We start from the raw sequence: 13,827 nt of genomic DNA on the forward strand, positions 1-13,827 counted from the left end.
CCTTTCTACTTGGATTAAGTCAGATAATGGCAGCTTGCTTTGATGCCAATTTAATTTCCTAATTTATATATTTTTGTATGATATTTGGTATCCCTGATTAATTTGAGTCCTGTATGTATTGTGATGTACTGTATTTTTCCTGCCTATTGACTGGAATTCTGCTGTGTACAGAGAGGCAATTCTTTATACAGAAAATAAATTTTATGATTTTGTAAAAAAAAAAGAAAACGGAAAATATTTTGTTTGGTTATGAGAATGGTTTTTCAATCAACAGGTCACATTGACAGCAGCATGCCACTTAAAAAATTTTACTTTTAAAAAAATGTACAAAGAGTAAGGTGCATTCTGCTCTCTTCAAGAGGAGCATGACAACACTTATTTCACAATCCCAATTGTTCATCTGTAAAAACATCTTAATTTGGCAGGCTATCACCAATTAGAAAAAAAACACAAGTCCTAATTTCATAAGATAGAGGGGAGATTCCAGGAGGATAGCTGTTCTCCTAATGGCTCATTAATGTGGTAATCTATTTCCAACGGTTTACTCTCAAGAGCTGCATGTAAGCAAAAAAGAGGAAGATGCATGTCAAGCAGAAGAGGGCCAGCTCATTCTCCCAGAAACCCCATGTGCTGTAGTCAATTTCTTGGTCCTTCATGTAATGCTCTCCAGGGACCCTGAAGGAAGAATATGGGAAGTAGGCTGCTGGTAAAAGCCCAGTGAACCCAGACCTTCTGAGCATCGCACAGGAACCCTCATAGCTAACAAGTAGCCAAACATTGTTGAGAAAAGCTTCCATGACACTATTCTGGAATAGTGTCTTACTTCCAGGGCTTGCATTTCCCCTCCCTTACTTGCCATCCAGCTGCTCCCAGCCCCAACTTTGGTCCTGGCTGGTTTGAGACCAGCAGAGCTCTGCATTTGTCAGCTTTTCTGCAAGGATTCTGTGTTTCCTGTCCCCCATTAGATTGCTCTCCCCAAAAGGATGGTTTTTACCTGGTAGAGTTCAAGTAGAAGACTCTTCCTTTAAGTTCATTGATGGTCAGAGCCTGAAATTGAAACATGCATTTTACAAACGCAAATTATTGGGGTGGGGGGAAAGCAAGACATTTTTTACTGTCAGGTCACCCAGTTTCTGGGTGCTTTCATATTGCAAACCAGTTCAGATATCAGTTTGTTTGCATCATGTTTTTTTAAAAAAACTTTGGTGGATTTTCTTCAGAAAGTAAATCTGGACTAAATTGGGGTGGGTTAGACATTTTGATGCTGATGCCGCAGCTGAGGCTAGAGTGGGTGTTACAATAAACTTGCATGAGCATCAGAACCAGTTCCAGAATCACCCATTTGTGACACTTTTATCCCCAAGTGCATTTTTGTCATCTTCTCTTTCCCTTTTGCAAAAAATAGCAATAACTGGAGCTAGGTGTATAAACCAGTGTTTGTTGGCAGATGGGAAGTGTCTGAGCATTTAGCCCAGTGTTTCACAAACTTGGGTCTCCAGCTGTTGTTGGACTCCATCCCTGACCAGTGGTCCTGCGCGGTAGGGATGCTGCTGCTGCTGCAGTCCAACAACAGCTGAAAACCCAAGTTTGATAAACAATGATTTAATCGTTTAAATACCCACTGATTATCCTCCTGGGAGATTCTCACCAACCCCTTCCCAGCAGACTTCTTTCCAGACTTGTAGGCCAGTTGGGGAAATAACCTTTAAAACATCTTGGGGAGGGAGCTGCAGCTGGAAAAAAGTCCTTGTGACTCACATTCATGCCATATCTGTAGATACTAATCCATTTGATCCAGGACAGCCAGCTCAACATGGAATTGAGGTTTACAAGAAACCCACCAAAGACCTGCAAGATATAGGATGCCCAAACAAACAAGCAAATAATTAAAGACTACAGTAAGAACTTAACAAGTCCCATGGGGTTCATTAAGCAGTGACGCGCACTTTGAGTCATCCTCCAAGTTTGGAAGCGTTCGCTTTCGCTTTTGGTTAACCACCAATTGTCGTGACATTTGGAGTACCAAATGGATTAATTTTCAACAAGCCAAACTTCAAACCATGGTTTCTGAAATTGGCTTGACTAACCATGACCAAAATTAACCACAGTTCCAGACTGTATGGTATGCTGCAATTAGTGGAAGCTAAGGCTTCCAAACTCCTTAGGAGGGAGTGGGGAGCAAAAGAGCTCTTTAGGGGACCAGGCTCATTCACATCTCGCTTAACCATAGTTTGATGTGACATTTGGATCTAGCAATTCTATAGTTTGGCTAGAAGTCACAGAAGCGAGCAAAGCAATGAGGGACAAATACTTGGTGCTTTTGGGGCTACTGTTTGTCTCCGATTTCAGTATCTTAGTTTTGTCTTTTGCTGTAACGTCTAACTTCACCCTAGATATTTCATACACAGAGCTTAAACTCCAGCAGAAACTGTTTTATAAGTAGCCATGCACATTATTCAAAAAGGGTGCATCATCCGTATGAATGTTTTGAAAAACAGAACAGCTTACCATCATGAAGACATACGGAAGGGCGATCAAGAGGTTGGCAACGGCAAATGCATTGACACTGGCGCTCACTAAGAAAGCCATGCTCACTGCTGCAAGGTTAGTCAGGCTAAGAGACAAAACGTACAGGAAGAAAGATTCTGCATCATATTTGAGACCTGGAGGTGGGCAGAAAGAGAAAAAGTTACATGGTACCCTTCAAACACTTAGCTTGGGGATGGGGAACCTTTGGTCCTCCAGAAACTGCTGGAACTCCAGCTCCCATCATTCCTGGTCACTTTGGCTAGGGTTGATGGGAGCTGGGAGTCTAAGAGCATTGGGTGGGCCACAAGTTCCCCATCACTGTCCTAGCTCATTTAGTGCTTCTATCCCTGCATTCATTCGGGTTCTCCTAAGTGGCCTTTGGTTGGTTGTTTCCCTTCGTAAGTTTCCTGCTTGAGGAAATGGACTCATGTCTTACTTTGGGCAAATATTTATGTGTTACTGACTCCAGAGCTGACACTCCTAACAGAACAACAACAACAACAAAAAACATAGCTGATGGGCTATTCAAAGTTGTGAGGGGGTGGGGAACAGATCAGAAGCATATTTGTGTACAAAGACTCCTCTGAAGAGAGATTTTCAAGCTTTGTTCATGTTTGGCAAAGAACAAAAGGCTCACAAAGGAAGAAAGAGAACAGTAGGTGGCTGGATTCATGCAGTCCATCATTCTCTGCAAGAATCCCAGCAACCAGCAGATCATGGTCCACTCCTAGATGACCTGTTGGAAATTGGCCTAACAGTGAAACATGGCCTACTCTCTGCTCACACTGTCCTTGATGTGTTTGCTGACCTTTTAAATTGTGTGTGTGTGTTTAATAATAATAATAATAATAATAATAGTAATATTTATACCCCACCCATCTGGCTGAGTTTCCCCAGCCACTCTGGGCGGCTCCCAATCGAGTGTTAAAAACAATACAGCATTAAATATTAAAAACTTCCCTAAACAGGGCTGCCTTCAGATGTCTTTTAACAATAGGATAGCTGCTTATTTCCTTGACATCTGATGGGAGGGTGTTCCACAGGGCGGGCACCACTACCGAGAAGGCCCTCTATCTGGTTCCCTGTAACCTCACTTCTTGCAATGAGCGAACCGCCAGAAGGCCCTCGGCACTGGATCTCAGTATCCAGGCTGAACGATGGGGGGTGGAGACGATCCTTCAGGTAAAAATCCTTAATTTGTGTCTTATTTCCCCCCAAAAAAGATTTGGACTGGAAGAAATGTCACACTCCCCACCCCTTATCTAACCACTGCCGCCACCAGTTGATGGTTCAGATCAAAGAACGTAACACTTTACTCACCCATCATGAAATAGGAGATGGAAGAGAACAGTAGGACAGGCAGGATTCGATTGGGAACGAGATCAGCAAACACTTTGGCTAGAAAGTATGCAGATGTCCTGTAGTAACCCCTGGCACTCTCATGGCTAGAAAAAGGAGGAGGAAACTCAGGGTTGTATCCTGTTGTGTCTCCATACTGACAAAAAGCTCTTTGGTCCAGTTGACGTTGAAAGCAGGGAGAGGCTATTATAGCCGATTCTCCCTTCCCTCTCCAGCCTCTGCAGCTGCATCAAAAATCTGCAGGGAACCCTCTAGGATAGCATGGGAGGAGAAATGCAGGGAGTGAGGGCCGCAAGAGGTAAAAAATGGATAATTTTTCAACACCATTCACTTTCCTGGAACCCTTCAGTGAATCAAAGAGCCTTTGATCAGCAGAGGGACACAAAGATACATTCTTAATGTAGAGTTGTTGTATTTAAAAAGCTGTGCCACCCACATGGGATTCAACGGGTGAACAAGGTTTTCAGGAAGGTGGATCAGAGATGGTTTTAGGGTAGTGCGCCATGCTGCAGGGGGTGCCCCAAAAATGCTGAAGTATGGAATGTGAGAGGTGCTGAAATTTGAGAGCCCCAAGTCCACCACTGGGTGGATTTCCATTCCTACCTATAAAGAACAGTGTCATAATGGAACCAAAGTTCCCCCTCAAGCAAGAGAGTGGAATGACCTCTCTTGGAGACATACATATTCAGGATCAAAATACTCTCGGGGAAAGTGGTTGGACTGATGGCCTTTCCAGTTCTACAATCCTATCTCAAGGTGCAAGGCTGTGGCATAGAAGAAACAAAGAGGGGGAGTTGTTGTTTTTAAAGCTGATGATTTCAACCTCACTCCCACTTCTAATCCTGCAAGCAAAATTTGGAGAGGAAAACCTGCATTGGCTAGCTCAAGACGACCTGCTCCTTGATGCTATAATTACACCACTACACATCTAATTAAATTTGAGACTCTGCAGGCACAGTTTTCTGGAAAGGCCATGGCACTGGGCATGTCTATTATAGAATGGATTTCCTTGGAAGCAGGACTGTTGCTCACATGAAGAGCTTTCTGTCGTAGATGAAGAGCTCCACAGCTGACAAGTTCCCAAAGATCTGAGTGAGCACCATGAAAAAGAAAGCTCCTAGTCTGCAGCAAAAAAAGAACAGATGTACGAAAGAGGAATTACATATAACTCTGTGCATGCTGCAATCATGCAGGAGTGCAGACTGCTGTATTTAGTGCAGAATTCCACTGCCAGACACCCACCCCCTTGGCTTTCATTTTAAAAGGGCAGTTTTCTAAGTCAGTATGAAAGTAACAGCTTTCAAATGCATGAGAAATGCCTGATATTGGAAATTCAGAGAGGCAGTTGAGTAAGATGTCCAGTGGTTAGAAGGGTCCCTTTCCACATGTCAAGTTAAAACTGCAACTGTGCAAATTAGCAGTAACAACATAATTCTTCATTAAGAAAAATTATGCCAGTTTGCAACGCTTATCAAATTATACAAATTAGGTGGAATTCAGTTTCTTTTGGCACAGAATTTACATTGCTTGTTTTTAGCAGGGTACAGATCCCTTGAATACACAGGGCAGAATCATTTCAATTCCCACCCTTCATTTACTGCACTCACATATTGTATGGATTTTATATCAATTAGGGGGTGGACAAATCTGTCCGTTTTGGATTCTCTCTATATCGTTTTTCCAGTCTTACAACCCTGCACATTTCGACATCAGTTTGTGATTCCTCCCCACCCTTCACTCAAATGCTCATAAGAATTTGTCAGCGTTTTAATTCACGTTCTTCCAACATTTTTGCATGCATTTTCTCTATTATAATACATCTTGCATGTTATTTGCATTTTTACGAACAACTGTCCCCAAATATACACACATTTATGTACACATTATTTGGTCGGATACCTGCTTTGCAGATGTGAATGTCAAAGGATAGCTGTGTTTTGGTTTGCAAATGGTTCCGACAAGTGCAAATTATGTAGTTGTACATCAAAATGCAAACTGACCCCGATTTTGCCCCCATCTCTAATCCTGATGAGATATTCTATTCTCACAGGATTGCATCCAGAGGAGTCAGTCAGAAACTATAAATAGCTTCTGGATTCATCTAAGCTATGATTGCTGAAACATATTAAACTTCCCACTGGACATGCTAGAACGTGGGAGAAAGAAAGATGGTGAAATTGTTAGAGATTTCAGTGACCTACTGCAGAAAGGAAATGCAGCTGTTATCTTTAAGCAATTAGTAGTTGGCAGAAAGCCCAGATTGCTCTCTCTCTGACCATTAGCAAGCACCTGTGATTGGTCAGTGGAGTACTTAAAGAACTCAGCTTTCTCTGAGAGGGTGTGGTAGGTGCTGGTGTGTGGCGTTAGGTTGATGAGTGAGAGAGAGATAGAGAGAGGAAAAGATTTTATGTTTTGTTTCTTTTATTTTGTAAAGTCTGTAAATAGTAACTTATGGATGCTAGTTGTTTCAATCAATAAATACTGCATATAGTTATCCAGTGAGTTGCTGAGTTCCTGCGTTGAGCTGTCTAGTCAATTTCACAACAGCCAGAAGCTTCCAGAAAGGCTGCGTCTAACTCTGCTGTGTCCAGGAATACATTATACTCCTGACACTAAATCCCAAAGGTTATGATTGTCTTAAGAGAAATGCTGTGCTCTAGGGCCACCTGAGGAGGAACGAGCACCTTACCTGTTCTGTAGGGCTTCCGGCAGAGTGTCTGGGATTTGGTAGTAAATGAGCCCAACCAACAACGAGAAGACCATGCCCAAAAGGATCTGGCCAATGGAGGTCTGAGGATTCCTCAGCAGATGCTTCACATTACGGCAGCTCACAATATACAACTAGAGAACAGCGTGGCATTAATAGCTTGACATGAGGGATCACACTCCCTACTTCTTAACAATTTCCCCCCTAAAGATGTTGCTATCTGTGAAAATGTCCATCTGCCCAGCAAAGTGGCGTCCCATGTTTGGGACAATTATCTGGAAAAACCAAACCAAAACAAAAAGAAACCTTTTAAGTCATAAACAGACTAGACCCACTGAAATGGACAGACTTTGGTTAGTTCAGTCCATTCATTGTTATGGGTCTGCTCTGAGTAGGACTTTGTCGGGTACAATCCTGCGATTGCGCTGCACACACAGCCTCGTTGCTCAGGGCAGGCGTGTCGCCATCTACAATGGGCTTAATGATGTATCACATTCCTCATTCAAAGCGGCAGACATCGCTCTTAGCAGTCGAACGCAAATCAGAATGCCCATATGGCTTACGTACGGCCAAAGTTTGTTGCAAGCAGCAGAAGGCAAAACTATAGTAGCTGGAGATGCTGATGTGAGTTCTAAATACAATATTGGACACAGAGCTCCAGCTAATGAGAGTTGGGGGTGTTTTGGTCAATGATTTAGGAAAGGGAGGATAGCCCTTCCTTGGTGGATGTATGGAGATTACTGTACAGATTCATGGAGTGGGAAGGGTCATGCAGTCCAACCCCCTGCAATGCAGGAATCTCAACTGAGAAATTGCCATCTTAAGAAGAAGGAAAAAGATGTTTAATGTCCCCATATTTGGTTAAATAGGTAGAGAAAACAAAACTGATCTATGCAGATTGTAACCCAGTTTTATTACAGGTTTATTTGAATGGATCAAGGCAAATGTTGTGCTTATTTGCGGATCCATCACCCTTTCTCTGTTCCTGCCCCTGTTCCCAGCCCTTTCCCCCTTCACCTGTTGGGCGAATGAGGTGGCATAAGTGGCTTTTGATGTGGTAGCACTGCAGCCTTGGTTCTGGAATGACTGTAGGCTTCTCAGATCCTCTTGCAGCTGCTCATAGTAGGAGGAATGGCGGTAATAATTGGAAAGCGAGTTCTTGTCAAGAGAACAGTTGCTGGAGAAAAGGCCATCCTTCTTGTTGCCTGCTTCAAACAAAAGGTAGATTTTAAAAACAGACAAACAAACAGTTTATTCATCTAAGATACAAGCGGTATGACCCAATTCCTACCAGCCCAAGGCATTTTGTTGCCTGAGGCGAAGGACAAGATGGCAGCTCCACATTCCACATGCAAAAAAAAGGACTGGACTGGCAGTGGAATGTTCCTTCAACAACAGTGATGGGGCAGCACCCCACTCTGTACCCGTGTGTACCAGGCCCTGGGGGTTAGGTGCACATGGTTCTGCCCTTCGATACCTTGCCACCGCTTGCACACCAGTTCACTTGGCACCTAGTCAGCCATGGTGCCAGCATGCATCCCATGAGCTGAGCAATGTAAGTGCATGTGTAATGCCTGCTGGAGGGCGTGGCCAGGTGGGATGACCTTAGCCTGTTCGCTTAGTAAGGGACATTTCTGGCAGACTGCTTCCTCCCCACCCAGCCCCAGTTACCTGCTATTTGAGGTGGCCGTCTCACTTTGTCTAATGGTGGCACTTTCCCTGATCAATCCCAGCTAAAAATGAATGTGATTTCTATTACCTATGTTGGCGTCAGGTCTCAATCCATTTGTTCACAACAGCCACCCATGCCAGCTACCAACAGAGTGACACTTGCAACACTCTGCCAGTGCAGACCCCCCTCATCCACCCAACAAGCATGCAGGTGGCAGGTGCACCAGCAGGATGCCTCCTGGAGGAACCTTGCGGAAGGCTTCCAATTTGTTCAAAGGGCAAAGCAGGTCTGGATCCCAAGCTACTCTGAAGTCAGCGCTGGCTGGCAAAGAGTCTGACTCAGGCCCAACTGTTGCATCAGCCTGAAACGGACGTAGGGATTGGGCCAAATTTGCTTCTGACCCCAACTTTTCATGGGTGCCACTGTGGGTAGCTAGATGGCTGGTGTGGCAGAAAATCCACTGCTCTTCAGAACCTCAGCGGCGGCAGTGGCAAATTACAATTGCTTCTACCCAAAACTTTTTGTTTTTGTCAAGACATGACTGCAGCCAGTCTCAGGGCAATTTGACCAGGGTGCCCTAAAAATAGCATTGTATAGGGCTAGTCTAATCTTCATTATACACTGGGAAGGAGTATTCAACGATTATCAAAATTACCCATCATTTCAGTGTACAAAGCTCTCATTACGGCTCGTTTTCATTCGTCTGTATAGTTCTGGCTTGCGGGAAACCAGCAAAAACTGATCTCAGTGCTATTATGGTGTTGGTGGAAAATTAAATTTCCTGAATGGCCATATGCCATCTCCTACTTCAAGTCTGATGCAGACACATTAGTTTCTCTGTGGGCTGCATTGCCTCAGTCTCCATTTATCAAAGGCTGAGCATAAAAGGCACAGGACAGAGTACACAGAAAGGGTGGTAGCTGATGATAATTTGACACTGTTAATCATTTGTTGGGTGGCTGGTTCCTGGGCTCAGCGGTGGGCGTTTTTCGTTCTTGTCCCTGATAATATGTAGAGTCTCCTAATCCCACCATTCTGTTAATGGGATAATTATAATCCTCAACATTTCCCCGAAGGGTGCTCAAACATTTTCATATAAATTATTGTTACACCACTCCTGTATGGCAGGTCAGTATTAATATATCCATATTGCAGATGGGGGCCTGAGGCCAAGAGCATGTGGCTAGTCTGCAGCCAACAAGTGCCTTTCAAAACGAGGGGAGATTTGATTTCAATCAGATTCACAGCTTACTCTTTCAGTCCCTCTCCTACCCTTGTTCTCAGGCTTACCTCCAAGCAAAGGTAGAGCAACAGAGGTACTTGTGAGAATTTAAAATGTTGCCATATCTAATGGATGGTCTCTGCCCTTGGGAAGGCAGGCCCTGCTGTCTGAAAGTGAGGCTTCCATAACCACAACTATAACCATTATCGTTTGGGAAGATTACTCCTCCCCCTGACTCAGTTTCTCAAACTGAATCCATTACTGGAGGGGGGAAAACACTCACCCAAGTCTTGTTGAGGCTGGGACTGTATCACCTCCCCACTGATTACATCCAGAAAGAAGTCCAAGGGATTGTTAAACTGCTCACACTGATAGCCTGAAATTGAAACTCATGTGAGAGGGAGACACACAAAGGCAGGCCTAACATTAGCTTCAGTTCAGGGCATCTCCTGCCACAGCTCATGATGATTTACTGGACACTGAGAAGAAATCAGAATATTTTTACATGCTGGTTTAAAATGCTCCATCCTGTCTTTCTAAAGCTCCTCCAGAAGTCATAGATGCTTTTTGTTTCTTTTCTGGGAGAGACTCTTTTCTTCCTTACCAATGCTATTGAAATAAGTTGTGGCTTCATCTGCTGCTCCTGCAAATATTATTTCTCCCTTGCTCATCAAGGTCAGATGGTCAAACAGCCTGAAGATGGAGTAGCGCGGCTGATGAATTGAGAAGACCACTGTTCTCCCTTTCCTGGAAAGCCTGCAAAGCAGATAATGTTTAGTTGTTGGAGTGAAAGAGGTCCTTAGCACATGGCTGCCACCAGCAAGCGCTCAGCGATTGCTGAGTTCTAGTCCTGGCAGTGTGTTCCGAGGACGATGTGCGACTGCTGCTATGCAGATACATATTCTTTTTGGTGCTGTGTTAAACGCCAATAAATAATGCACATTCATAAAAGAAAAAAATCGTATGCAGATGTTGCTTCACCTGCAGCAGATTTCTCTGCCATAGAGGCAAGCTGCTTATTAAACTGGACGGTGGGCTTGTCTCTTTAGCAATGGGGACTACTGCAGTAGAAACAGCATGTGAAGCTCTGGCTGTAGCAACACTAGTTTCCCAAGCTTGCGTATCACTCCTTTGCCTCATTAGCATTTTTTTGGGGGGGAAGTGAGTGGGTGTGTGTGTGAGAGATCTCTGAAGACTTATTTGGATTAAGGCGTTTTTATTTTTAGCAGAGACAGAAGAAAACGCACAGAAACTCACTGGTGCAACAGCTGCATGATGGCATTAGCTGTGTTGGCATCCAGCCCTGTGGTTGGCTCATCCAGAAAGATGAGGGAAGGCGAAGTGATCAGTTCCATGCCAATGCTGCACCGTTTCTTCTCACCCCCTGAAACGCCACGCAGGAATTCAGTCCCAATCTGACGCCACGGAAAGAAGCAGGGAGCATGGGGAGAGAAAAGGATACAAAGGCTTAAAAAATAATAATAATCCATTGAATTTACCTTCCACCAAAGACAAACCGTAACACAGCCATTTTACCATTTCCTGTTTCATTAACATTCACCATTCTAAAGCAGATGCTGAGAAGCTTGGTACTCTATGAAAATCAGGGACAAGACAAAACTGATGGGCTTCTATCTTACTTTCCTATGTAAAGGGTCCTCATACAAGCACAGTCCTCATAGAAGAGCGGAGGAGGAAGTCAACCTGTGTCAGGGAATATGTAGAGTCTCCTCTTCACAAGGCAGATGTGGAGCAGGGGCTCATGGGGCTGAATACCCTCCAAAGAGAGAGAGAGTCCTACACAAATCTATCAAGTTAGGGAGAGGAATAGGCTGGGATCCTCCTCTCCAATGTGCCAGTCTTCCATATACAGGAGAGTGTGTTATCATGCAAACTCCCACCTGCAGCCTGGAGCCCCCAAACAGGCTTTCCTGAATGTTTGTAAGAACTAGGCCTTCTCTAAGCTGTACAACTCCAGAGGTCCCATAATCCCTGAACATGGAGCATGATGGCTGTGGCTGGTGGAAACTGAACTCCAACCAGATCTGGAGGGCCACAAGTTGCTCTGTGGCTTACCTTGGTGTCTGCACAGTCCTGTAGGCCCAGCTCCTGGATCACAGCATCAACCTTGACCTTCTTCTCTGTGTTGCTGTTCCTGTTCTGAGGCAGCCGCAGGTTGGCGGAGAACTGGAGGTTCTCCCGGATGCTGAGGGTTCCTGTCAGAATGTCCTCCTGCAGGTCAGGGAAATTCAGGTGCCTTAGGAAGAGAAAGGATTCCCGCAGGGGAAGGAGGACGCATTGGATAAGAGCACTGACACCATGCTGAGCAACAGCAACTTTTTGGGGGGCAAGCACTTGCTGGGTATTAGGCAGGATTACACATCCAATGCCTTAGTTTGCATGGTGGATCTCTTCAGTGTAACAGAACCAAAGCACCAGAGTCCCACCGTTCTAACATACTTACAACCACTGGCCAATAGATTCAAGCAGAGCCTCTTCGTTGGAGCTGGTTGACATGAGGGAGCAAAGATTGTGAACCATACTGTGCAATAAGTTAGGATATACCTGTAAGCAGTGCTCACATTACTATACACTGAAATGCAACGTAATATATGCAGAATGATTAATATTTAATTCAATTACAATAACCAATTGCAAAATAAAATAACCAACGAGCTACAATAACCAATGTTGTCTGCTTCCCCTGCCCCCTCTTTTCCTTTGTTGCAGCTGTGCAGGAGATTCAATTTCCATTAATCCATGGTTTAGCATTATGCTTGACCCTTAAACTGTGGCTGATGTTAAGCATTGTTGGTTTAAACAAGCCAGCTTCATAACCCTGAAGTTGACTTACTGTATTTCAGACAAATCGTAGTTAACACTAAGCTTTGTTTATCGGGTTCTGATGACACAACCAGCTGTGCCGATGCAAAAGCAGAAATAAAAGCTTCTAAAATCTGCCTTGCAGACATGCATGAGGAAGGGAGAAGAAGTGCACGAGCCTGAATCTTGCTGTGGCTTATCCCCATATGGTTTAGTGTGAATCGGGCCAGTATAGGCATTTTTACTGTACCAAGATCAGGATGCATCTAGAATATAAATTCTGTCCCTAACCATCATTGAGATGTTAACTGGACATTACATACAAATAACATAGCCCTGACACCATCTCCTTTTCTTCTCCCCCATCCAAAGAAGGAGTGTGCGGGCGAGGGGGGGGTGCTTGTTCTAGAGATGCAACAAGAAGGGAATTGACTCTTCCTTGACCTTTGCTTCTCTGCTCTGAAAGCAGAGATTTCAAATGGAAAAGTGGATGGTCAGAAGAAAGTGAGTGTCTAGCTTCTTCTACATGGTGTTTCCATGCAAACTTCTTAAAGACATTTCTGTATAAAGGGAATGCCTGAGGTGGGCCGTAATACCACTGTGATTTCATGAGGCTGCAACTCATTTCTTTTTCTGTTTCCTGAAATTATGTTCCGGTAAATCCAAGGGGTTAGTATACTGTATCCATATCCAGAGTACACTTGTTCAGATTATTGGTTAACATATTAACTATAAAATATGTGAACAAATACAAAAAAGTGGCACATAAAGAAGAGTTTACCTGGACTACATAGGCAGAACATTGATGAAAATTGGAGTCTACCAACTTTCCATCCATAAATATCTGTCCACCTTTAAGTCCTTTGGGGTCTTTCCATCCTGCTAGGACATCGAGGAGCCTAGAGATGGGGTGGAGGGGAAGGAATCAAGTCATGGTCAGCTCATCACTCTGTTCCCAGGGGCTATTGGAATAAAGGGGAAGGGGAATAAAAAATGAAGGGAGGGTGTGAAAAGCCTACAAAATAAAGGAGAAGGAAGAAACAGGGAAGAAGATTTTGAATGGGAAAAAGCTGAGAATAAAGACAGACAAGGGGAAAAAGAGGGGTTTGGGTCTAAAAATAAAAAGACCAACCCTCCCAAAGAAAGAGATAAGGGGAAAGATACTATAGAAAAATGATGCCAAGTAAAGGTATTACAACCCTGATTGAAGAATTGAAATGGAAATAAAAGGAGGAAGAGCAGAGCATGACATGAATAAATGTTTAAATATATATATACAGGCATATATATATATATATATATATATACACAGAACAGGCATGTCCAACAGGGAGATTGTGATCTACCGGTAGATCGCTGGCCGTCTGTGGTAGATCACCGGTAGATCAGTGGCTCCCCCCAAAGAAGCTAAAAATCTTTGGCTCCCCTAAAAAAAGCTCAACATCTTTGCCCTGTACCCCTAAAATGACCTGAACCACCAAAAATAGGGCTTTCCTTCCTAAAAAAAAAAGCTCA

At 43.9% G+C, this 13,827-nt stretch overlaps 1 protein-coding gene across 3 annotated transcripts in view; it reads right to left on the reverse strand.

Moving 5' to 3' along the window:
- Nucleotides 1–298: 298 nt before the first annotated feature.
- The window catches only part of LOC117046725 (broad substrate specificity ATP-binding cassette transporter ABCG2-like), a 37,026-nt gene continuing 23,497 nt past the window's right edge, over nt 299–13,827 (reverse strand). For 2 of the 3 annotated variants that reach the window (XM_033149005.1, XM_033149004.1), the window contains 13 exons: nt 13,094–13,211; nt 11,566–11,721; nt 10,747–10,904; nt 10,094–10,245; nt 9,773–9,865; nt 7,613–7,803; nt 6,578–6,729; nt 4,921–5,010; nt 3,850–3,974; nt 2,509–2,663; nt 1,759–1,848; nt 995–1,047; nt 299–675 (listed from right to left, as the gene is read on the reverse strand). In XM_033149005.1, coding sequence (XP_033004896.1) covers nt 528–675; nt 995–1,047; nt 1,759–1,848; nt 2,509–2,663; nt 3,850–3,974; nt 4,921–5,010; nt 6,578–6,729; nt 7,613–7,803; nt 9,773–9,865; nt 10,094–10,245; nt 10,747–10,904; nt 11,566–11,721; nt 13,094–13,211 — 1,681 coding nt within the window. In that variant the 3' untranslated portion in view covers nt 299–527. The remainder of the gene's footprint in view (nt 676–994; nt 1,048–1,758; nt 1,849–2,508; nt 2,664–3,849; nt 3,975–4,920; nt 5,011–6,577; nt 6,730–7,612; nt 7,804–9,772; nt 9,866–10,093; nt 10,246–10,746; nt 10,905–11,565; nt 11,722–13,093; nt 13,212–13,827) is intronic. The other variant, XM_033149006.1, reaches the window with a different exon arrangement.

Source organism: Lacerta agilis, chromosome 5 (genome assembly GCF_009819535.1).
Source record: "Lacerta agilis isolate rLacAgi1 chromosome 5, rLacAgi1.pri, whole genome shotgun sequence".
Taxonomy (NCBI): Eukaryota; Metazoa; Chordata; class Lepidosauria; order Squamata; family Lacertidae; genus Lacerta; species Lacerta agilis.